The sequence below is a fragment of the Micromys minutus genome (genome assembly GCF_963924665.1).
Source record: "Micromys minutus genome assembly, chromosome: 16".
Taxonomy (NCBI): Eukaryota; Metazoa; Chordata; class Mammalia; order Rodentia; family Muridae; genus Micromys; species Micromys minutus.
Genome location: NC_137985.1, coordinates 50,055,546 through 50,081,388, shown reverse-complemented (window position 1 = coordinate 50,081,388; position 25,843 = coordinate 50,055,546). Strand labels below are relative to the sequence as shown.

Below are 25,843 nucleotides of genomic sequence, written 5' to 3'. Positions count from 1 at the left end.
CCGCTGAAACAGGCTGAGTCTGGAGCTCTCTAAGCTCCCATAGCATCTTCTTCCACACACAGAATTCTTGGAAGGGACACAAAATGAAGTGACCTTTCTGAGGACAGACATGTGGGAGAACTGGCAAAGCACTGCCTTTAACCTGTATGCTCCAGGAGCAGGTCCTGAGTCTAACTTGAGTCTAACTGTTGGTGACTTGAGTCTAACCTGACTTTAACAGTTGGTGACCTGAGGGCTATTCATGCTCTCCCCCCCAACCACAACCACAGCCCCCTTTAAACACAGACAACCCACGCTGATTAGAGAAAACGACACATAGATCTTTATTGAACACCAGTGCCAGCACCAGCCTCTTTCTCTCCAGCACATGGGCAAGGGGCCTTCTCCCCTGGCCGGGATGCAGTGGAAGCCTAGCTCCAGGAACTGCTCTCTGAAGGCCAGCACCCTCCTGGGTGCTCGGTGGGGCTGGCTCAGGTCTGCTCAAACTCCTGCTCACAGTAGCCCACACTGATGGGCTGGGCCTGGACTCCTCTCCTGTAAGAGAAAACAAAGAGATGGAAGATGAGTTATTTGGCCTTGGACCATGGCAACACCATCTCCAAGATAACCAAGAGCCCCCATTCCCATGTCGGTGAATCTAAAAATATGACTGTACCCAAATTACTTGGTGACCTCTCTCTAAGGTTCTCAATGAGGACACTCTATCATGTAGGTATCTACTCCCCCCCAAATTCAGTTACAGTGGAAAGAGGCCAGGGCCTGAGGGATGTCTGATGCTCTTGGCCCACTTCTGCTTCTAACACTCTATGAGCACCACGGTAGAAAGGACCAAGCTGGGGACTAAGCCCCATCCTTGGAGCTAAGGCTCAGAGGTCCTAAGAATGGACCTTTAGGGACCTCTAAGCACACCTCCACCATTACCACCATTACCACCACCACCACCACCAACCCCAACATGCTTGGAGATAACAAAATACTAGCTCAATCACCCAGTGTCTCAGCCATGTCTGCTCTGTACTAGGCTGTGTTTCTAGGTTATCAAAGGACTGCTTGCACAAGCCACAGTCAAGGGAGGTATAGGCATTCATGAGTCATTCAGAGCTGCCAGGTTCAAATCTTGCTTCCTACAGATTTTTAATGAAGTACTCAGGAGCTGTATACTCCTAAAATGGGAACAAATATTCCTACCTATGGGCTGTGATACAAATTCAACAGGACAGAGCTGTCAAAAAACAGTACCTGGCACAAAAAACTTCCAAGTTTTAGCTCTTACTCTTTTTTTCTTCTCAGATCTGCCCATTGCTTACCTCAGCAGCTCACAGCGGAAACTCGACAAACGTCTAAAGGCAAAGTCTAAATCAGTTGTCAGGTTACTGCTCCACAGTCTCTCAGCAATGGCACCCGCTCTGGGCCTACAGGAGGGAGAACACAGCAGAGTGGGCCCCATGTGTTCTCTGTCCCAGACTGGCTCAGCTGTGAACGATACTTTGTTCAAAGCCAACAAGCGATGGAGACTCTCAGGTGGTTCGAGGGCTCAGTTCGGTTCATTAAAACCATCCTCATTAACATACAGGCAATGATCCCAAGTTCCTCCTCCCCCAAATACAGGAATAAGGGCAAGCCTTAGAGGCATGCTAGCAGAAAGTTAGCTTAGTATACCCAACCATGTCAGGGGAGGCTGCTGAGAACTGTCTTTACTCCCCGTACTATATCTCAAGCAGGTACCTTTGGGCTTTTATGGTACTTGTTTAGTGGAGACAATGGCCATTCTCCTGCACATGCATGTGGGACATGAGCATCCCATGCAAAGAGAAGCATCATCTCAGTGCCCTCCTCTCAGGGTGAAGCACTAGGTAACTGGAAGGGATTGAGACTGTGAGGTACAAGCCCAGCCTCAAGCCTAACTCCTTCTTCTTCTACCTTACCCTCCTGGCCTCACCCCCAAAATCTTACCAGAGTCTGGGAGCCAGGTTTGTGCTGTCCACATACTCTCCCCACATACAGGCCTCCCCGCCAATGACCAGAGCCTTCTGTTCAGGAGTACCTGAGGGAAAACAACAGACCATGATGGTAAAGCTCCCCTTTAACTAACCTAGTGCAGCCCTCTCCTCAGAAGGGCCATTTCATTTCCTCAACTACAATGTGTTCCTTGCCCCTCTTAACTCTCACCCTGCATCTCAGTCCAGACTCTGGCCAATCAGCAGAGTAGCCCATTCTCACCATGAAATGCCAGGGGCTCCACTTGGTACATGTCCTTCCAGTCAGGGCCATACTTTACTCGGTTCAGGTACCAGGGAGCAGAGAGCAGGGCCCGGAAGCCAGCCTTGGTGATCTCTTCTATCTCTACCATGTACTCTACTGGCATCTCTTCCCGCCATACCTGTATGATGGTGTCTGGCCGAACCTGTCAGGAAAGGTCAAAGGGCAGTGATGATACAGAATTCAGAAGATTCTTGAGGTTCGTTCATGTACATCATGCCCAGGCCGCAGAGAGCCCCCTACTTCCCAGCGGCCAAGGATGCTTCCGATTCCTTTGTCAGTCACACACATCCTTGACAGAGCTTCCTGATGCTCCCCTCCCAGCCCCGCTGCAGCTTCCCTGTCTACATGGAACAAGTAGTTATTGGTTGAGAGCTGAGGGGAATGGCAGTGGGGTCCAAAGAAGCAGAGGATCTAAGGCTATAACTCAGAAGGAAACACAGCACATAAAGCCTCAACAATCCTAAGCAGCCACAATTAAATAAAAGTTTCTCACTCTGAACTCCAGCAGTCACACTTTTGGGGCTCTTCAGGGAGCTAAAGAGATGTCACCCAGTTCTCTGACCGCAGAGCCTATTGGCAACATAGCTGGTCCCTACAGAGGTCGGGGAGGGCCAGGGAGATGGAGACAGGGACAACTCTTCTCTGCCCCTGGCTCACCTTTACTTTATTATCAAATACTTCCTGCCACACCACATAGCCCTTGTCATAATCAGAGACGATGTCCAGCAGCCTGGAGAGGAGAGGAGCATCAGCAAAGTGTCACCAGCTCTGTGTGCCAGCCCTCTAGGTACTGAACCACTGGGTACAACCATCTCTGGGTCTACTACCTGACCACTCTAAACCTGAAAGGACAAAGGGACCCTTGTGGGACAGGGAGTGGTCCTGGGGTACTTTGGTACTGAGAACAGACACCATTCTCACAGAAGGTGATTGCTAATATGTCCCGCCCTTCTTCCTCTCTCACGTCTGGATGTAGAAGGACTCCAGCTGCTTGAAGTCAACAAAGCCCTTTTTCTTCATGAAGGCCTCGATGTTGGGGTTGGACTTCCTGAGAAGCCAGAAAAGAGCGATGATTAGCGCTTCTGTTACTCTGATGCCATGACAACCTTCAGGTTAGTCATCTAGCCTCCTGTAACTGCCCCTTTCACCTAGAATATCAAAACCAAAGACAGCCAAAGGTCTCCAATCAAGTTGTAGCCACCCAAAGCTACATGGACCAAAGACACAGGCTAAAAAAGAAAAGGCCTGATCTTGAGGAGTCTCGAGTCCACGCTGTCAGAGAGAATGCATCTTCCATTTGCTCTCTGGATCACACTGGTCTCTGGCTCTGCTGTCAGGAAGCCTCTGACTTCTGACCTGCAGCTTTCTTAACCTGCCATGTGTTTTTGCCCTTATGTTTTTTGTAGGTCTGAGAGTTTGAACTTTATGACTTAACATTAATTAGGTCTTTTCACTTATGAATCCTGAATTCTGTACTTCAGGTAGACTCATGTTTTTAGATGTAAAACTTTATGATGTGTGTATGTACATACATGTGTGCAGGGTCCCACCAAGGCTGCAAGATGTCAGATCCCTTGGCTCTAGAGTTACAGGCATTCATGACCTGTCCATCTTGGGTGCTGGGAACCCAGATACATCAGAAGTGCTCCCTAGCTTGCACTAACTCTTGAGTGGACTATTTTAAGCCTTCTTAAGTAGGGATTATTTTTTTCCTCTATCTTTCACTTTTCCAAGACAGTTCTAGGCTCAGAATATCCACAAATATCTCAGGGATGTGAGGGAGAAGGCAGGGTTCATTCCAACAGAGAGGCCCTATACTTGCTCCTCAAATAGAACCTCTCTGGGATGAGACATGGTTCCCTCAAAAGTGAGTCCTTAAGTAGCAGTAGTAGGCCCATGGTGCTGACTGAGCAACCCACCCTCAGGCTGGTGCATGAAGTCCAAAAGGCTCATACCAGCAGGTGAAGTCAACTTCATCTCCTCCTAGGTGGAGATAAAAGTCTGGGAAGACAGAGCTGATCTCCAGGAACAGTGTGCTCATGAAGTCGTAGGTGCTGTTGAGACTGGGGTTCACGGGTCCAAAGGTGCCAGACAGATGGGACCCAGAGTAGCAAGGTGTTAATAACCCAGGGACACCTAAGTTAACAGAGAACCCACAAGTGTTACAAATACATATGTCTATGTACACTCCGGCACATTAGGCCTTGTTGTAGAGCAGATGACTATGTTCATCCACATGTGTAGCACTGGGTACTCACGGGCGTCAGTAACCACCACAATCAAGTAAATACAAATATATCTACCATCAGAGACTGAGGCTGGATTGCAGGCCCACAAATACTCATGTGTATGATCCTGCATCAATACATGTTTCCCAGTATAAATCACCCAGCTCCTGAGGCCACTGTCGGTTCTCAAGGGGACAGCACACAGCACCCACTGACAGCCTCTCCACCCTCGTTCCTACTGTCCAGTTCCACATTTCCTGAGGGATGTGTCTGGGCCTGGAAGCTTCCAGGTGTGGCAGAGGCCAGGTAGCAGCCCTTTCCAGTCTTCCCATAGGTGTCATCTGGGGAACTCTGGGCTCTTGGATACAGAAGCAAGTGAGTGAGCTCACCATGCAATGGTGATCTCTGAAGGCTAGCCTCCACTCCTTCTCTGATTTTTCAGAATGGGTTTCACTGCGTAGCCCTGAATAATAAAGAACTCACTCTGTAGACCAGGCTTGCTTTGAACTCAGGAATCTGCCTACCTCTGCCTCTTGAGTGCTGGGATAAAGATGTGTGCCAGCACCCCTGGGCCCCATCTTCTTTCATACAAATTCTACCCTAGGGGTCAAAGTCCTCAGTATCTACTCTAAGGTATAAAAACCTGACAGCAGTGTCTGGGAAACACTTTTGCTTTTGTTGGGGTGGAGGGAGGGCAGAGGGCAAAAGCCTGAATCACTTGTGCCTCAGGTTGGCATTGAATTTTCAATCCTCTTGCCTTTGTGGTTTCCTAAGTGATGGATTTACAAGATGTCTACCAACATGCCTGGCCTCTTCACTTACATACACAAACATATAATACATACATACTTTTAAAGCTGTCGTTTCATGTATATGGATGTTTTGTCTGTGTATGTGCATCTGCACAACAAAAGATATGAGATCTCATGAGAATACTGTTATACATGTTAATTATCTGTTAGGTGGGTGCTGGGAATTGAACCTAGGATTTCTGGAAGAGCAACCAGTTCTCTTAACTGCTGAGCCATCATCTCTCCAGTTCCACCTGCCCATAATTTTGATAGTGAAAGTGCTCTCTGCATAAATAACACCTTTTCCCAGGAGCAGCCCCAGGCAGGAAGACTTTGGGGCCAAGACACCCTTAGAAATGACTTCCGTAGCAGGAGCGAGGGTGAGGACTATGCCTGTAGGCTCAGCCGAGCCGCCTCCTTGCTTTGCCTCTGGAGTTGATGGAGAACAGTTTTTCAAGAGCCAAGGCCAAGATATAAAACATATAACAACTGACACTCTGAGCCCCTCTTTGAGCAGACCCCTCCAACTGCAGCACTGTTCGTACCTGGGCCCCAGGACAAAGTGTGGCCAGGAGTGTCAAATTCTGCCAGCACACGGATACCCCGAAGCCTTGCATATTCAATGACCTCCTTCACATCCTGTGCTGTGTAAATGTGGGTGACAGGGTTGAAGGACCCCTGAAAGGCAGAAAATACCCTTTAGATTCTCATTCACTGTGGTTATTTGGAACAGAAGATATTCAAACACCCTGAACATTAAAACACTTGTCCACAGCCCATGTGTACTAGTGACTTCTTCAAGAGTCTATAATAAAATTTCCCAAAAGTTATCACATCTACTGCTTTCTTTTGTTGAGTGTGCATACCTGCATGTAGCAGCCCCATTTCGTGTGTTCCTGTACAACTTTCTCTTATTTTCTGAGATAAGATTTGTAATGGTAGGAATGGTAAGTTGAGTAAGAATGGTCCCCAGAGGGTCTGAAGAGATGGCCCAGTGGTTAAGAGCACTGAATGCTCTTCCAGAGGTCCTGAACTCAATTCCCAGCAACCACATGGTGGCTCACAACCATCTGTAGTGGGATCCGATCTGGTGTGTCTGAGGACAGCGAGCAACAGGACAGTGCACTCATATCTGGTGGCTCACTCTCCTATAGATCTTCTCCAGCACCATGTCTACCTGCATGAGAACAATGGACTAAGTCTTTCAACTGTAAGCAAAGCCCCAATTAAATGCTTTCATTCATAAGAGTTGCTGCTGTGGCCATGGTGTCTTTCACAGCCATAGAACACTGACTAAGACCAGGGTCACTCCTTAAACCTGAAACTCAGCACTGAGCTCCAGGTACCCACTTTCATTCTCTACCCTCAGCAGACTGCCCATCTGCCCAGGACAGCATCTACTACTTTATCTGAGCATTCTAAGGCTAATGAGATAAATAAGGAAGAACTGTACCCATTTAACAGAATGTATGTAAATAACATCAAAAAACCAAAACCAGGAGATATCAGCCACTAAAGGTTACAAAATGGTTTAATGTGGGGACTTTAATCCTTGGTCCCTGACTTCAAAGCTGTTGCCCTTCCCCTCTGATCGGTTACGCTGAAAACTACTACCCTTGAGAACCTGGAGACCATGTTTGGGTAACATAAATCATACCTTTCTGGTGAGCTCTGGGAAAGTGAAGCTCTCATATGGGAAGGAAGAGTCGTCCACCAAGTGCCAGTGGAACACGTTGAATTTATTGTATGCCATGACATCCTGGAAGGTCAGAGCACAACAGCAAAACTCAACCTCCCTCAAGTTCCAGGGACACACTTATATTTCCTTAAGGCAGATATAAGCCAGCTCTTCCTGTGAGGAAGCATGCTTCAGAGCCATCTTCCAGATGAATCCTGGCCACAGCACTGAGAGCTGCAGTCACAGTAGAGCCTCCTTGCTTTCTAAAGTCCCCATGTATCTTAGAACACTGCCTCCTCCCATCTGACTGTGAGGCCTGCTGGGAATTCAGCTGCCCCATAACTTAACTCAGAGAAGCCAAGGCTGACATATAATATGGCAAGGTAAGGCAGCCACGTGTGGCAGATGGACAATTGCACATACGATTCAGGAGTGTTAGCAACTTCCCCAGCAAAGGCTTTAGAGCAACTTTCCCACGATTTAGACTTAATTAAACTGCAGTCAGATGTGCCTGGCAAGAGACATCAATCCCCCCAAACAGTATAAGCAACACTGTATCCAAACCCATCTTATCCTGGAGTGTGCAGTCTTCTATTTTTCCCAGAGGCTCACAGAGTTACATACAAATGCTCTTTTATGCCCCACTACCCAGAACCTATGCATGAAATGAAGAAGGCCCTGAGGCCTGGTTACCAGTGTGTCCAGAATGCTAGACAATGGCAGGTAATGGCGAGATGTATCCAGCAGTACGCCCCGGTGAGGGAATCGAGGAAAGTCTTTAATCTTCGTCTTGTTGATAAAAAACTGTGTGGAGCAAACATTGGATATATCAGGACTCAAAGGGAGCTTACCATCAGGACAGAGAAAGGAGACTCTCTCAAGATCCCCAAAATACTATGTGTGAACATTTTCCAAAGAAACTCTCCTTCCACTTTTTCCACCAACCTCTCCACATCAAAGAGTACAAGTAACTATCCCATGCCACCCAAGCATGCATCCCATGCACTACTCAATATACAAACTGGAATTTCCTAAAGCCAGAAGGTTTATTTTCTTCAAAGCAATATGGCATCAAGGTAAATGCTAACTGACCCAAGGGAGCCACATTACAGATCTCCAAACAGACTCTCCCCTTACTTCTTCCTCGCCTCCTGCTGGGGCCATGCTTACCGTGCCCTCAGCTGATTTCCAAACAAGCTGGCTGAAAGTCTCCAGACCTGTGGGGAGGAGGAGAGGCAGAGTAAAGACCCAGGAGTGAAAAGGTGTGTCCACTTAGAAAGGGTACCGCAGTGTGCTGTCTATGATCTCCCAGTGAACCATGAAAAGAGAACCACACCCCAGATCAAGGAGTCTGGATCCACAGCAGGGCCTCTTCTGTTCCTGAGGGGGAGGCCCAGCTGCTGAGGGCTGAGGTATGAGAGGCAGCAACTTCCCTCAGGGTCTGCCTAATCAACACTATCTTGGAGTCTACTGTGGCCCAAGCACTGGCAGACTGAGTTCAGAGTGTTGCATGTTCTCAGTGGCGTGGGCCCTACTTCAGGAAACAACAGAAGTTCCACAAAGTATCCTGAGTGCCCAGATTTCAAGATAAAAGGCTCATTAGATCATAGTGGTTAGGCAGGACCTGTGAAACACATTACTGTGTACTGTCTGGGACTCTTCCCACTTGCAGTGGGATCTCAAATCTGTAGCCTTGCACCTTTTGTGCAAAAGGGCAGAGGATTGAGTGGGGTTGTTTATTTTTTCTTCAAAGTATATGGATAGGCAGCGGAACCACAAAAACTGAGAACATGCCTCAACCTTGGCCTCCTAAGAGCACAAATTACAGGCATGAGCCACCCCCTCCCTCTCTCTAGGAGATGGCTGGTAGTCTAGCCTTACTACCCACAATGAACTTCTGGCTCTTGGCATGCGCACTAGCATGCCTAGGCTAGCCTTCTGTCTCAAAGACTTCCCAGTTGTGACCGGGTGGGAGACAGCGTCTGGGACAGGGTCCACTCCCACGGCCATGTGTGCTGCGCAGCAAGTTAGACAGTGTCACCTCCTTCCCGACAATGTTACCTCGCAGGGCGCCCCAGACAGTCTCAGAGACAAGTAAGCACTGGTCATCATTAATGGTCAGGGTGTCTGAAATGAGAAAAATTAGTGTAGACCAAAGCATTCTGTATCAGTCCCTGAACAAGTAAGAAAACAAATAGGACTGAGGACAACACAGGGGAAGATGGCTACAGTCACAGGGAGCTCAAGTTTGGATTCTCAGTATCCCTGTAAAAGCCAGACTCAGTGGCACACAAAACTGATGTGCTGGGGGTACGGGGAAGGCAGGATGGAGACCAACACATCCCAGGAGCTTATTAGGCAGCTAGTCTAGTGAAATAATGCGCTCCACGCTACTTTAAAACCATTAGGTGGAGACTGACTGAGGAAACACCTGAGACAAGTGCACACATGAACAATTATACATATTAAACACATATAAATGAATAAATAATCAGCAAACATCCAAACAGCAGGGTGAGCACCAACTAGCCCTGTAGGCCTGGCCAATGATACATGTGGTTCACACTAGGCAGGGTCCTCGGCAAAGCACCAGCCAGCTTGCTGGTTAAGTTTTCCCCCAAGAATCATGAGATGCCAGCCAGCCTGCAGGGTCCAGTCCAGGATGGTCCTGACCATCCTTGTGACCACTTTGCACTGCCTTTTCCTCCAGGCTTCAGCCAGGAGGAAAATCTGAGAAAGATTCGAATACTCAAGCATTCACATTGGAGACTTCAAAGTTCTGAATCTGTTGCTCAGGACTAATGACAGCTTTACTGTAGCATAAACGACCCCATATGTCCTCCCTCCAGTATTAAATGTCGTTGAGAAAACCCAGTAAAGTGTCCATCTCTCTCTCTTTCTCTCCCTTTTTTCTTTTTTGAGACAAGGTTTCTCTGTGTAGCTCTAGCTGTCCTGAACTCCTTTGTAGACCAGGCTGGCCTCAAACTCACAGAAAACCACCTGCCTCTGCCTTCCAAGTGCTGGGACTAAAGGTGTGAACCACCATGTCTGGCTATGTGTCCACACCTTAATTAGTCCCCTGTTCACTCCAGAAGGCGAGTGTTCCATGGGACTTAAGAGTCTGTGACATTTTCTGTAGGTCTTGACACTTGGTGAGCCACAGTCCCTAAGGTCTTTCAGCAGCAGCCTAGCCCAGGCTAGCTTGAGTCCCAGACAAGAGCTTGCTTTGAAGACAGAAAACAGAATGGTACTTACAGTTTTCTACTGACTCCAAATTAGGAAACTCATTACATTCAGCTGTGACGACTGACACCACCAGAATGTTCTTCCCCAACGTTTGCTGTTTTTCTGTAAAGACAAAGTAATCTCAGTGGGCTGACCTGCCCCCAGAAGCAATAGGCAAACCCACAGCTCTTAGGAAGATCCCTAGCTCTAGTCCCTCTGAAAGGGAGGGCATTGATCCTCGGCACTGGCCCTGCCCGGTCACGGTGAGCCTTTGCTCTGCTTGTGCTCCGACGCCGTTTGGAGTAGCTGGCAGCTATCCCTACTGTTGTCTCTTCTCTACAGCCCCAGCATAGTTCCAACGTCTCAACAGCAGCTGCTCAGAGAGGGTCAGCACACTGCAGTACCTGCTGAGTGGCAGACTCTCCTGCTACTTGGTCACCACATAGGAAGCTACAATACAAATCAGCCATGTAAATCACAGGATTTACTAACATTGTTCTTCCCCCAAAATATTTTTCCATGATCAGTTTGCTTTGAAACAGAATCTTGCTGTGTTGCCCTAGCTGGCTCAGAACTTGTGTGTGGAGCATGTTGGTTCCACACTGAAGGCAATCCTCTTGACTCTGCCTACTGAGGCTGGTATTTAGAAAAAAAAGAATTATTTATTATATACACTGTAGCTGTCTTCAGATACACCACAAGAGAGCATCAGATTCCATTACAGATGGTTGTGAGCCACCATGTGGTTGCTGAGATTTGTACTCAGGACCTCTGGAAGAGCAGTCAGTGCTCTAACTACTAAGCCATCTCTCCAGCTCCAAGGCTGGGGTTATAATTATTAAACTGCCACACCTAAGGTTTAATAATTATAACATCTGGATTTGGATATGTGCATCCTTACCTCACTGTAGACTCAGAAGGACACTGTATGTAGTACTTACTGCCTTTCAAAATTCCCCATAAAGGAATTCCCATTTTGTTAAAGGTAAGGCTCAGATAAGAGCAGCAGTCAGGAGGTCCCCATGATGAGGAAGCTAAGCCCTCAGAGAGGCCGAGGGCATCAGCTTATCTCGTTGTCTCATTGTCCTTTCCCCAGCAGGTTCTCTAGGTAAATCTTTCATCTCAAGGGAAAAAGCCATCTTGCATGAGCCAAGCCACTTGGCAATGTTGACTACAGACCCCAGTCCCATGCAGATAAAAATGCCAAAGCAGTTCTCTCTTATTTCTAACCTCTGAGGATTTCAGAGTGCTCTGATTTTTTTTTTTTTTTTTTTTGGGGGGTCTATTTTGTTTTGTGAGACAAGGTACTGCCCAGGTTAACCTCAAACTTGTAGCAATCCTCCTGCCTCAGTCTCTTGACTGCTAGGAGTTCAGGCATGTACCACCATACCCAGCTTGCAAAGTAGTCTGATTTTACTAATGAACCTTCTCTCTGCTCTTTCCTGGAGCTGTATGTATGCCAGTGACCCTACAATACCCTTAACACCCTTCAAACGACATTGTCAGGGAAAGAATGGCTTGGCAGAAGGCAAGGAGAGTCTTCAGAACCAGAACAATCCCAAATGTTACCCATCTCGAAGTGGAAGGGACCCAAGTGCCACAATCCTTGTAAAGAAAGCCAAACCAGAGATGCTAGGCTTTGCCATGTGTCTACGCCTCAGCTAAGGATGCCAGTCAGTTAGAGTCATTCTACCCTACCAGAGTCAAACAGATCTTTCCCCTCACACTAAGCATCCAGTATCCCCAACCCACTAATTCCTACTTAAACCTCTTAGGGAAAAGGAATTTAACTCAGACCTGTCATTATAACTCTGTTCTTCAGAGGACCTGTCTCTCTAAACACATGTCTACAAATCCCCCACACTAGAGGCTGGTGAAGAACACTGACAGATTATACCTCTCAATGAACTAAACCTGTCTCCTTGAGCCTTTCTTTCTTTTCTTTCTTTCTTTTTTTTAAAAAAAGATTTATTTATTATATATAAATACACTGTAGCTGTCTTCAGACACACCAGAATAGGGCATCGGATCCCATTACAGATGGTCGTGAGCCACCATGTGGTTGCTGGGATTTGAACTCAGGACCTCTGGAAGAGCAGTCAGTGCTCCTAACCACTGAGCCATCTTTCCAGCCCTCTTTGAGCCTTTCTTATCTCCAGTGTGGCCCCAGTGTGACTTCAGAACACTCCTGACTGTCCAGATGGTCAACAGGAGAGAAGAAAGGTCCCAGGCCTCCCTGTCTTCCTCATGGTCCTCAGTCTGTCCAATGAGAAGTCACAAATCACCTCCATTTATTTACCACCATCACAGTCCTAATGGAAAATGGGGGTCAAGCTGAAAACTCCAGGCTCATCAGAACCACCACTTGGGAAGCAGGAAAATTCCTATTTTTTGCTAAACGTCATATTTATTTTTCTAAACACACACACATTTGCTGTCTATAATCTGGGTGAGGGGAATGTGCCGCAGACTCTTTTGAAGACCTTGATCAGGAAAGCCTTTCCCCAGAACAATGGCCCTCACACAAGACCCCTTCTCCAGTTACTGCAATGAATCCTAGCATTCCCAGGACCGCCTGGCTTTGGGCTGGTAAAAGTCGATGCCATGGCTGGGACTAAACAAGCTCCCAGAGAGAAGGTCTGGGGGAGGTGACAAAGCCGGAGGGACACTGGGTCATCTGAAAGGATGTAAACACTGTGTCACCACTTGGTTTCGCCTCTATGCTGCCACTGCGCCAGCCACCTCCACACTCACAACATGCCTGGCATTTGGACTAAGGTAGCAAACACCGGGTGCCATGAGGTCAGCTGGGAGAACAGGAAGCTGTCAAGTCCTAGGTGCCCAGGAGCAGTATAAGCAAGCTTGCTCAGGGCTGGGAAAGCTGGTTCTGCAGTGGCCAAACCACAATGTCAGGGTGGGACCACATTCCTGCTCCTAAGACCTCATGACCGCAGATGGACAAAGTTCTTCAGGGCCCTGTGTCATGTCCGCGAATTCCCACCCTGCTCAGCCAGCACCCTGCTCTCATCAGTTTATGAAATATTCTCTTCTTTGGGTTCACAAAGCAGTTTGTATCCTTTTCTAACTGAAGTAACTGTTTTAAAAAGTCCTAAATGTCTGAATATTAAAGACATAAGCATGGCGTCCCGGCCTTGTCCTTACTGCCAGCCTCACTCCTACAATGCCTTTAAGTTCACCACCAACATGGAATTCGTACAAGGCTCTTCTCATCACACAGGTCCCACAGAGGACGTTTCTCTGAATTCTACTACACAGCTCCTCCACTTCCTGTCTGCACATCCTCTCCTGCCCGTTTCCTTACTTGCTGGGCAGATGCACAGGTGTAATGGCGACAATGCTCTCAACAGCCTGTCTGTCATACCAAGGAACAAAATCCTTGGTCCTGACCAACTTCACATTTGGCAGCTGTGCCTCTCCAGGCCTAAGAGAGAGACGCAGAACAGCAGGACTGCATTCCTCTAAATTTATAGAGGTTCTTGAGGCTCCCATGAAAGTCTTCAAGCTGGGTAGATGGCTCAGTGGTGAAACCCTTGCTGTAGATGAGAAACTGAGCTCCAATTCCTAGCATGTGCCTGAAAAGCCATCAGACCTGTGATCACACACATGGGAAGCAAAGACAGGAGAATCCTGGAGGCCTGCTGGCCAGCCAGTCAGCCCAATCAGTGAGTTCTACATTCAGTGAGACCCTGTGTGAAAAGGAGGAGAGCGACTGCAAAAGATATCTGATATCTCTGCTCTCTACAAGCACACGCACAGACATATACCACACATACACACATGCATCAACAACAACAAAAAACAGAGAAACTTGTCTTCCATTGCCCCCTTCTATTCTCTGGAACATCTTCAAGCCTGTGCCACCTTTCTCAAGTCTACGCCCTATCCCACCTCCTTCAGCAGCTTGAGACCTCACATCTACCTTTCCCACCTCACAGAACACCTGCAACCTGCACCTGACTTTACCTTCTTCTCCCTCTCTATGGAAGACATTTCACTTCACCTATACTCTGGACCTCCCCTCAGACTCCTCTCATATGAAGTATCTTCAAGTGATTTCTTCTCGCTGATTCTTTCCTACCAGCATTAAAGTATTTGCATCTCCCCAGTCTCAAGTGCACATCACCTCAAACACCCACGCTTACTCTGGCTTTCCTGCCTTAAGGAAAATGGAGGAAAAAAACGCATTCTTAGTGGTTGGGACTGAACTCCAAAGTCAGGCAGATTGGAATTTAAATACTGATGATAGTCTTTTTTAACTGCAAGGCCCTGGGCAGGTTATTCACTGAAATGAGGCTTCTCATCTGAGATGAGGACCAGGACATCTACTGTACCAGGTAGATAAAGGGAAGATAAATCCATGAACATGAATATGGCACATGCTAAGTGCTCACATGGCTGCATCTGCTCAGTCTTCGCTCTGGACCATGTCCTCACCTCCACAACATGCTGCTCATGCGCCTAAGACCCAGCTTCCCTAAACATACTCCTCTGAAAATGGCTTCACCAAAATTCTGTGGTTCTGTAACCAAGTTCACGGGACCTTTTCCAGTTCATTCATTTATTCATATCATACATTCATTCAATATTTATTGAGGGCCTACTAAGTGCCAGGCTTATTCATTAAGTGTTAGGAATGCAGCAGTGATCAACATGAACAAACACCTGCTGTCAGGACGAACCTGCTATCCACTCTCCTCTTCCTGGACGGCCAAGCATCCCCGATAAAGCTTGAACTGAAACAAAGCTCACTCTATGTGGCCTCTGGTAGCAAAGGGCTTTAATCCCAACACTTAGGAGGCAGAGAAAGGTGGACTTCTCTGAATTCAAGGCCAGCTTGATCTATATAGTGGGTTCCATGCTAGTCAGACTCTGTCTCAAAATGAAAACAGACTTCCATTGACTTAAGGGGCCTCTGCTCTCTCGGTCTACCTCCTTGAACACGACCATCTCTTCTGATGCCAGCCTCCTCTCTTCCTCCTCTGTGGAGAGCTTTGGGGGAGCTTCTAGGAACCTGGCAGGAATTTGCCATTGGGCTAAGACTATGAAATAGGCTCAGGATGAATACAGCTGAGGAGTGTGCTCCTTGTGTCTTGATGGGTCTTGTTAAGATTCCAAATACAGTAACCATGGGACCTTTGTTCCTTAACCACTCTGTTCATGCCTTCGGACTGACCATATTCTTTGTATGTATGTATGATAAAAAGGCAGACTGGAAAAAAAAATAAACCCTCTTCAGCCTCAGCACTGGCTGGAGTCACATTATAACGTTGTCTAATTGTCTGTTTCTTTTCCATCCTCCCTCCCTCCCTGGAGAACCTGTTGGCTAACTGAGTTTGGCTTGGTTAGTCCTCACTTTATGTCCTCTTTGGACATCTCTACTCCCACAGTAAGCTTCCAAATCCTTCTTTCTAGGCCAGTCCCTCTTGTAGAGTTCTGACACTGTACACATGTGGCTCAGCTGTCTCAAGAGCCACTGGATCTTCAGTGGCTGAACCCCACCCCCCATAACAGCATCCTCCTGAACACTTTCCACCAAGTACAGACCCACTCACTCAAAACAATGTTACATGTTAAACACTGTCCTAAGCTCTAAAGACTCAACAACGAAACAGAAAACCCAATTAAGTTTTATAATTACAACGACTATCAACTCTTAGCATTGTGCTGCTTTCTCACACTCGCTGGGCCAAAGCCTCACTCAGTTCAGGCTGTTGTACTTTCTCACATTAAAAACAAACAAACAAACACCCACCCACCCAGGTGGTCCCTCCACCTCCACACATTCCTCATGTCAATTTGCTGTCTTCTGGGAACCTATGGTATGAGCATCTGATCATGACAATCTCCATGTAAAACTTGATGGGCCTGGGGATGCAACTGGGAGATAAACCACGTGCCCAGCATCAAAGATCATGAAGCCCAAGATTTGACCCCCACACCAAAAGCAAAAAAAGATCCTCTTGTCTAAGATCCCATGGTTTTCAGGTGAAGCCCAGGGGCCACGGATGACCTTAAGGCTCATCCTCTTTCCCGATCTATTCAGGAATTTTCATCATAGCAAGGGGAGCTCTTGCCAGAATCCTGGACTCGTCCTGTCTTATCCACACTTTTCTCACCACAAATTTTGTCCTGCAGTTAAAAAACTTGGCATTTCTTCCACACTTGTTGGGCTAAGAAATAATGCTGGTTTTCCTTTTACAAGACTGTTTTGGCCGTTCCCCCACCCTTTCCTAAGAACACTTATCTTAATATAAGCTGTCTATCTCCTCACCTAGGCTGTGAGTTCCTCAACAGCAGGGACCAATCTGTGTCTTTGTGTTCCCAGTGTCTGATACACGGTAGTCAGTCAATAAGTGTTTGCTGAAAAAATGAATGATGCTAGAATTAAAATATGCACATTTACTGCAATGGATGCATAGTGACTGTGCTACAGCAGAGAGCCACAAATGGTAAACATTAACCTAGAGTCTTCACACACCGAATCCGGGAGGTCGCTAACAGCCCAGGCTCACACAAAGCGCCTTTTCAGATACTCTCAAGAACTTTGGGGCTGTAAATCAAAAGCTTTTAGGCCCTTCGGCAGCTCTGGAAGGAAAATTTTGCTCCTTGTAGGGCACTTGGAAACTATGAACCTTCATCTGAGTGCAAAGCCATCTTTCCCTCCACCCAGATCACTCTTTCCCAAATCACAGCACCCCTAGCTGTTGTGCACTGGACACAAAACCTTGGCAATGCAGAGAAAATGATCGGGGTTGTGTTATAAAGTGGCATTTGGCTTGGCCCCTTGAGGACACCTTCCCTGCCCACAGGCTCTGGCATTCTAAACTGACAAGGTCTGTCCTATGTGCACTCCGTTCTCTGCCTCCCACCTTACCACTCACCACACTCTGGCCTTGCCAACTAAGACACACGGAGCACTCCCTGTGCACCACCAGCTGGGGCAGTTAAAAGAAAAACCTGCCCTGGTCCCTGCCCTTGAGGAGCTCACAGTGTAGTGGAAGAGACACACGGTTACTAAACCCTGCGATGAGCTAAGGCAGACAGCACAACTACCTCCAGAGAGGTTAGAAGGCTTTGCATCAGAACAGCCTCCTGTGTATGATCTGGAAGCATGACTTGGGTTCACAGAGAGGTCTTCTGCAGCATGGGACATATTCGGGTGGGATTAGGGTAGTCAGGGCCACTCCATACAATCTCTGCTTTCAGATTTATTTTTATGTACAGGAGCATTTTGCCTGCATTTATGTCTATGTTTCATGTGCATGCAAATGAACATGAAAGTTAGAAGAGGGTCCTCTGGAAGTGGAGTCACAGACTGTGAATAGCCACAATGGAGGTGCTGGGAACTGAACCTTGATCCTCTGCAAGAGCAATGAGCCATCTCTCTAGCCTCCGATGCAACAGCTGTCTTGGAAGCTACTAACACCTCCCCCAGAAGTGCACTCTCTCACCTGCTGAAGAAATGAATGTTCATGAGCATTTTCCCCCAGCCCATCTTTTGTGGTAAAAATGAGATGTTTCTATTTTCTCCATACTTTAAAACTCTGACCTGTCCCTTTCAGTGCCATCACCACCAGAAGAAGAACATCCCCACACAATCCTCCATCCCGAAAGAGAACTTCGGCTAACAACTTCAGTTTCCAGTAAAAACAAAACAACCCCCTTATGATTTTAAACAAAGATGAGTCCTAGCATACATTAGATTATGGCATTTTCCCATTTAGTAAAATCATCTGCAGATTTTTAAATATTGAGAGAAACCCACCACTATCACTTGTAAATACTGAACAAACCACATTAATGGAACACTCCTAACTTAATCTACCTCCTAATTATGACCTGCAAGTTTCTGGATTTTAAAAGCCTTTTCTCCCCGCAAAGATGAAAGTTTCTCTCTGTAAGTAGCTCTGACTGTCCAGAAACTTCTTTGTAGATCAGGTTGGTCACAAACTCTCGGAGATCCACCTGTCTCTGTCTCCTGAGTGCTGGAATTAAAGGAGTGGACACGCCCCACTATTTTATAACTTTTAGTTTGCGGGAAGTTCACAGCAGGTATGTTGGATGCAGAGGTCAAAGGACAACCTTCAGGAGTCATTCTCTTCTTCTGCTGTGGTGTCCTGGAGATCAAAACTAGTTTGTCTAGCTTGGTGCAAACACTTGTTCACCGAGACCCTATGTTTTGAAGGACCCTATGTTTCTAACTTTTTTTACATTATAGCAGCAAGTGTGTACGAGAGTTTTATGTTTTTATTTTTTTTCTTTAGACAAGGTTCTACGTGTTAACAACCCCGGTTGTCCTGGAACTTGCCCAGGCTAGTCCTGAACTCACTGACAGATCTCCACTGGCCTATGCCTCCCAAGTGCTGGGTTTAAAGGTATGCGCCACCACCACCCAGCTGCAGAACACTTTTTTTTTTTTTTTTAAGAGACAGAAATATCAGGCAAAGATATGAAACTTTTTGGTTATGATACTTTCAAATGTTTTATTTATTTATAGTTGAAACCCACAGATGTGGGCCAAATCTCCACATTCTTCCACCATTGGCCCATCTCAAGTCTATCTCTACTTACTGGTTAAAAAAAACAAGAACAAAAGAAGGGCTGGAGAGATGGCTCAGTGGTTAAGAGAGAGTTTGCTGCTCTTCCAGGGGATCTGAGTTCAGTTCCCAGCAACCACATGATGTGATTCGCAACCACCTGTAACTCCAGATCCAGGGGATGTAATACCCTCTTTTGGACTTTGTGAGCACTGTCACACACAGACACAGACACAGACACAGGGGCACACACACACGCACACACACACTTAAAAAACAAGAACATTCAAACAGAAACATCTCCTCACTGACAATCTTAAGCATTGTTCACAATCACTAGCCATATTCTTTGTGTGCCATTTAGTAAGTTTTCAGTGTAGCCATGCCTGGCTGGTTATTTTTCTATTATTGCTTATGGAGCTCTTTTTAGACTTTTAGCCTTGCCTGCTTTATTTATTTAAGCCCAAAACTGCCGGGTTTAGGCAAGTGCTCTCTCTACCACTGATGGAATCCAAGGAATTAACCTTATTTTTTAAAGATGCGAATATTTGGGGGGGGGGTGTTTTGAAACAAGGAATCTCATGGTAGCCCAGTCTTGCTTCACACTTGGGTAATCTTCCTGCCTCAGCCTCTGAAATGTGGGACTACAGATGGAAACCACATGCCCCTCTTTATCTTTATAGTTTTCACAGAGCAAATACAATAGTTTTTTTCTTTATTTTTTTTCTCTATTTCTTAGAAAGGCTTAGGATTGCAAATTCCCTCTAATGCTTTTATCTTAGAGATCTTGATTTTTAGATATTTAATCTATCTGGAATTTATGTTTGGCAAGAGACAGTGTTTACTTTTTCCAAATGGACAACTAATCACCCTTATATATTTACTGATGAATCATCTTGTCACTCTGGACTGGAAACAGTCTTTAGCAATATGCTAAGTTGCCACATGATATGCTCTTGAGCACACATTAAGTTCCCACATTAAGTCTTGCTGGTCTGTGTCCCTGGCCATTTTATGGTCAAAAAAACCCATATAGCCCCTGTGGCTCATTTCATGTTCCGCTCCCTTCCAGTGAGGTAAGGCCATCTCCTCTCGGAGACCCACCTGCACTACACACCAGCCTCCTTCGCACACCCTTTCATGGCTGCTTAATCTCGATAACTCCAGCTCTTTTCCTTCCCTCCCTCACTCGAGCCCTGTTCTTCCCAGAACAATGCCACATCCCCTACACCCCGCTCTGAGAGGAGGCGCCATCTCTCATCCTGGAGTTCAGTCCTGGTGCTGCTCTGGCCATCTCCCCGCTGACCCTGCTTCCATGCTTGTCTTCTGGGACTCTGGCCATTTAGCCGTGGAATCTCCAACCATGGCACTGTGGAGTTTACACCTTGTGCCGGGGAGTCTTGTGGCTGTCATATGATCTGGACACTCAGAGGAAGAACTAACCCACCTTCTGGCTGAGTAGTTTCCCAGTGATGTGACATCTTCCTCTTCAAACGACCTCCAGCTACTGGGAGCCACTGGGAGCCATTGGGAGCCACTGTGAGCCACTGGGAGTTAAGGGTCCTGCTGAACCTTCCTGTCTTTGGAGTCTCCCAAGCTTTATTACCAATCAACTGGCTACGATCCCTTGTACTAGACACACCCACAGACTTACAGTCAATCAGCCTCAGTCCACCCTAGGTCTCTTGGTCAAGTCTTTCTTTTCACTCTATCTGTGTGAACTGGAAGTGACATGTAAGTGAGAACAAGTACTCACACTGCTAAATGGCAAATATGGGCACCATCTTCAACATCCCACCCTCATCCTAACACTAGACTTCCAAGCACATCATCTCTGAAACCCCCCAGGCAGTCCAGAGAGGCTATGTCTCTGCAGCCAACTAGTCCAGCAACTGTCCTCACCGACCACCAGGAAAACTGCCGTTCCTGTCTCTAAGTATTATTACCACAGATGCCCCCAGGCCGCTAACTTAGGCAATGCTACCTGTGTACTAGGGATGAGAGCAGTTTGATTAATATAGTCTGAACTTACACTATTAACAAATGCCTCCCTCTAATGCTCCTGATTACTAGTGCTCATTAGGTGGCTTAGTGACTCTTCAGAACTTGCTGTTCCATCTGAGATCTGTGCAAATCAACCACATTGACCTTGAGTAACTTGAATGAGAATTAAAAAGGCTTCTTTCCCTGAGGCCTTTCCCACAAGATGGTCTCCAGGGTGGAATACCTCTGGATCACAGGCATCTAAGAAAAGCTTTTCCAAATGCACCTTCCCCACATCCTAACACTGGTCATGTCCTCCTCTTCTGCATTCTTCAAATATCCAGAAAGAAATTATAATTTATTGTATGCTTATAACCTCACATTCAGGAACTGTAATTTTTTTCCCACACAGCTGGCTACAAATTTACTACAAGGCTGAAGAAGACCTTGAACTTGAGATCCTCCTGCCTCCACTTACTGAGTACTGGGATTATGTGTGCCGCCATGCCCAGTACGTGCACACAAACCCAGGGTTTGTGCATGTTCGGCAAGCACTCTACCATCTCAGCCACATCCCCAGACTGCAACTGTAAATTCCGTAGGGATGAGAACAATTCGATTAATGTAGTCTTTGAACTTACACTATTAACTAATTATAACTGATTAACAAACACTGATTGTAGTAAAGATGGAAGGAAAGAGGGAAGCTAGAAATACTTTTGGGAAGTGGTAAATTCAGCAAGGAAAAAAACACTCATTAACTGCATGGTAATGAGAAGAAGTCAGATGTTAGACGTTTCTATTTGGAGTCACTAAGACTAAGATATGATCAGAGCTTAATTTTCCCAGAGGCTGACAGTCTTCCCCATGAGCACTGCAGGGATGCCATGAAGAGAGGACTCTTGATAGATCAGACGGAATCCCCTTACCAGAGCCAGGAGCTGTGTAAGGATGACAAACATTCTGCATTCAATCTCAGTTCTGCAAACAAGAATGACACTGACCCTCAGAGTAGGCTGACAAAACATACCAAATCATACGTGTCTGCCGCTAGGCACACACTCACTTCCCTGCCCTTTCCAAAGTCCCTTTTGCCACAGCAAACCCTGCTATGCGGCACTTACCCAGGAGTCCTGGGAGTGGGTGCCCTAGAGTGTAACAGCCAATTTCAAGGCTCCTTCCACTCAGGTGCTGGTACACACGGCAAACAGCCGGACAACTCCAGCACGCAGAAGGTGGACGTTAACTCCTCATCTGCCCAAGCTAGGCCTGCAGTCTCAGTTACATGAACACAGCCACACGTGTGTACTCCTGTACTGTAACATCAGGGGTGAACAGTAGGGAGAGGTGAGGGTAGCACCATGTACCCGATAAGCAGGCTCCGCCATTTCTGCCCCCAAAGTTTTACAAAAGTAACAGGCTGCCTGCGGACTGCTGAGCTGATGGAGCACCCCCACTTCCTGCTCTTGAGCAGACAAGTGCAAAAGAGGAACTCCAGCCACACTCACGTCTGACCGACAGGCACACCACTATTAGCTGGGGAAACTTAAAGTTACAACTTAAGACAGAGGCAAAAACACAGAGAGAACACCTCCGGAGTATGGTGGTATTTGCTACAGTAAGGAACAGAGAAGAAAACTCAATCCGTTTCTCTAAGACTTGAAGCAGGTAACAAAAATTTTTGTACATGTGCACACATCTTCATGTCTACATACCTAACCAGTTCTTCTGAGCTTTTCAGATTGGTCAAACATACATGTATGTATGTATGTATGTATAGCTATGTATTGGCAAGATTTCACTCAGTAGCCTGGCTGGCTGCCTGGGACCTCACTGTATAAACTAGGCTGCCCCAGAATAGAGATACCCACTTGCTTCTGACTCCTGAGTTACTAGGATTAAAGCATGTGCCGCAATGCCTGCTTTTGGTTTAAACATTTTCTTGAAGGGTGAAGGAAATCAAAACCTATGACTCTAACAATCAAAAAAGCTACAACATACCCAAGCATGAGTTCTTAAGTTTGCAACAACTCCACCAACACCCGCCCTACTTTACTCTTGTCTGGAAGTGGGAGGAGGGCATGCCAGGGTTCTCTCTCTCTCTTTCTCTCTCTCTCACTCTCTCTTTCTCTCTCTTTCTCCCTCCCTCCTTCCCTTTCTCTCTCCCTCCCTCCTTTTATTTTTTTTCTCCATCACTGTTTTGTGGGTGGTCAGACCCAGAAATTTGTGCACACTAAATAATCTACCACTGATAGGCGGCTTCAACTACATTTTATTTTAAAACATCACCAAGTCTTCCCCACTATTATACCCTCCTTCAAAGACTGCCAAGATGTTTACAGCTATTTGGTTTTATTACCCCCAGAAAGGCTCCAAGTAGCTGAAGACAGAAAACAAACCAAACAGGGTTGGGGTAGGAAGGAGGAAGAAGCATGGAGTCTGGTCCTAGGATGAGTGGGGAATGCATCCTGTTTCAGAATTCAGATTCCCCAGTGCTCAGACTTCAAGCATAATATCCTGAAGGTGGGGAGAGCAGCTGTAGCTCTAAGAAACCAGACTTAAAGATTTCCCATATCATACATAACCTAGTCATACACACACCACAGGGGTTGAGCTTCTCGGGCTTAGAATTAGCCAGGGCCGGAGAGGTGGCTCAGCCGCTAAGAGCACTGACTGCCCTTCCAGAGGTCCCAAGTTTAATTCCCAGCAACCACATGGTGGCTCACAACCATCTGTAATGAGATCTGATGCCCTCTTCTGGTGTGTCTGAAGACAGCGACAGTGTACTCATATACATTAAATAAATAATATTAAAAGAAAGAAAGAGAGAGAGAGAGAGAGAGAGAGAAAGAAAGAAAGAAAGAAAGAAAGAAAGAAAGAAAGACCACCCAGCCTGTTGAAGACTATGGACAAAACTTAAACCAAGGCCCTGAGAGTTCAAAATGAAATATAGTAATAGATAAATACATACTTTTGGGCCTCATCTAAATACGGTTGTTCCTAATACCTGCCTCATCTCTAAAGGTATTTTTATCGTTATTTCTCATTATGGGTCACTCCATTCTCCACACACACTCTTATGTCACCATGAAACTTTCTTCCGTTTTAAAAGCAATAAACGTAAAAGCAACCCAGTCTTCTATAAGAATAACCACCAGGTCACTTAAGAGTGGAGAAATTTGTTTTTCTCTTGCTTTGAGATTAGGTCTCTGACAACCCAAGGTGGCTTCAAATTCAGTGTGTAGCCAAAGATGACCTTGGACTCTTGATCTTCGTGGCTCGACCTCCCGAGTGCGTGTGCCATCATGACAGGCTTTAGGAGATGCAGCAGGGGTTTCAAACCCTGGGTTTACAGCACTTCACCAACCGAGCAGCAACTCAGTCTGCAGAGAGTTCTGATCATTACTCTTTCCCGGCCCAGGACCTTAGCTGTGTCTCTCCTATATTCCCCAGATGCATTTCGAATTTCCAATTCTGTGACAAAAGGAGTTCGGGTTGAGACTACAAGCTCCTCCAGCTCCCTCGAAATCAGAGTCTACTCTAAACCCGGAACCTGCGGATCCTCTTCTCTTTTGATGATCTGAGGAAAAAACTAAGGAGGGTGGAGATGCCTTGTGGGATGATAAATCTTCACTTTCAACAAATGAATTGGAATTACCTACGAAATGTGCTTTTAGAGACAGTTTTAACTCAGGAGGTAAGACAACCTCACACCCCCATCCCCCCCTCCACCTCCAATTGTGGATGGCATGGTCTTACCTGCCGGAAAAATGACGGGAAATGGAAAAGTATTCTATTTGATCCTTGACTGCTGTGCGATGTGACAAGCTGCCTCAAACTCAGCCCCCACCCCCAAGCTCTCTCAAGAGGGACTACTTCCTATGCAGGTGAGACAAAACAAAGCTTTTGGTCACAGCAATGGGAACAGGAAAGAACCAACCTTGTATCACAGCTTTTAACACAACAGAGCTAACAATGTTGTTAAACCCATGACATTACAGGCACACTTAGGGAAGAAAAGGCCAAAGGAGGCACTTTAGAAGATTCAGACTATAATGACCTAGGTGACTTACTAACAGTCACTTGTTTACTGCCCCAAGGATGAACAAATCTGGAAGAACCAGATTCTATTTTCAATTCTGGAACAAAAGGTCTTGGGAAGGAGCAAGCTGGATTTGCTTAGCATCTACAGTACCTGGGTCCAATACTGTTCACCTCCGTTTCTGTGGCTCCCCACACCCACAGGTTCTGCACAGCCCTCTGGGCCTCTGCTCGAGTTGCCTCTACCTAGGTCTCTGAAAGCTCTTTGCCCTCACATTTAAACATTTACTAACCAAGTTATGTACCAGACACATGCAGGGTTCTGCTCTGCAGCTCTGGTCACTGCACAAGAAGCCTGTACCACTTGGGCATGTCCTAAAGGATCATCTTAAATGTCTAAAGGCAACATATTGCATATATTCCGACAGCTTGATTGCACTGTGGTCCTACAGTAGGCATTTCTAAATAAAAATAAAAATCTAACGACAACTCTCAAAAGGAGGATTCGGGATAAACTGTGACCCCAAGGAGTCAGAGTAATGAAAGGGGAACGGAGAAGGGGCTAAGCCAGGGAGGCCAGCTATCTGGAGAAAGAGCAGGGGAAGAAAGGCGTGGGAGGTGGCTGTGCAGAGGCCAACGGGAGGGTGTCTGGGAGCCGGGCCGGGGCTGACCCAGGCACGAAGGCGGCTCCAGAACCCGGCAGTGACTCACTTGAGAAGCTGGGTCGGGGCCAAGAGCCGGAACCGAAGAGCAGGTTACGGTAGCGTCGAAAGGCCTCGTCGAGGACGACGCAGCCCGCCTGCGCGGCCGAACCGGGGTGGTACCGAAACTGGAAGTTGTTGGGGTACAGGGTGTAGCGCCGGTGGTAGGTCTGGATGTACTGGGGCCAGGGCCACAGCGCCGTGACCAAGCAAGCCAACGCCGCCGCCAGCAGCAGCGAAACCCAGAGCCTGCAGCCGGCCATGGCCCACCGGCCAGCTCCCCTTCCAGCAGGCTGGGCCCACGTGAGGCCCCGGTCACGTGAGCGGCGCCCACGTGACAGTCATAGGGTTACGTGAGCGAGCGGGACGCAGGGCG

The 25,843-nt window shown here is 46.9% G+C and overlaps 1 protein-coding gene across 1 annotated transcript; it reads right to left on the bottom strand.

Moving 5' to 3' along the window:
* Positions 1 to 299: 299 nt before the first annotated feature.
* On the bottom strand, positions 300 to 25,765 carry HEXA (hexosaminidase subunit alpha). The gene is made up of 14 exons (XM_080929776.1): positions 25,478 to 25,765; positions 10,215 to 10,307; positions 9,021 to 9,086; positions 8,130 to 8,176; positions 7,653 to 7,763; positions 6,939 to 7,040; positions 5,827 to 5,959; positions 4,218 to 4,398; positions 3,227 to 3,310; positions 2,920 to 2,992; positions 2,221 to 2,404; positions 1,954 to 2,044; positions 1,308 to 1,412; positions 300 to 534 (listed from the first exon to the last, which is right to left on the bottom strand). The coding sequence occupies exons 1-14, from the start codon at positions 25,728 to 25,730 to the stop codon at positions 471 to 473; spliced, it is 1,587 nt and encodes a 528-aa protein (XP_080785902.1). The 5' UTR covers positions 25,731 to 25,765; the 3' UTR covers positions 300 to 470.
* Between the last annotated feature and the right edge of the window lie 78 nt (positions 25,766 to 25,843).

Excerpts from the sequence above, each read along its gene's own strand:
- HEXA (XM_080929776.1), bottom strand. The coding sequence starts at position 25,730 with ATGGCCGGCTGCAGGCTCTGGGTTTCGCTGCTGCTGGCGGCGGCGTTG. Across the intron at positions 8,177-9,020 it reads TGTCTGGGGCGCCCTGCGAG|GTCTGGAGACTTTCAGCCAG; the intron begins GTAACATTGTCG and ends TCCTCCCCACAG. Across the intron at positions 7,041-7,652 it reads CTAGCATTCTGGACACACTG|GATGTCATGGCATACAATAA; the intron begins GTAACCAGGCCT and ends CTGACCTTCCAG.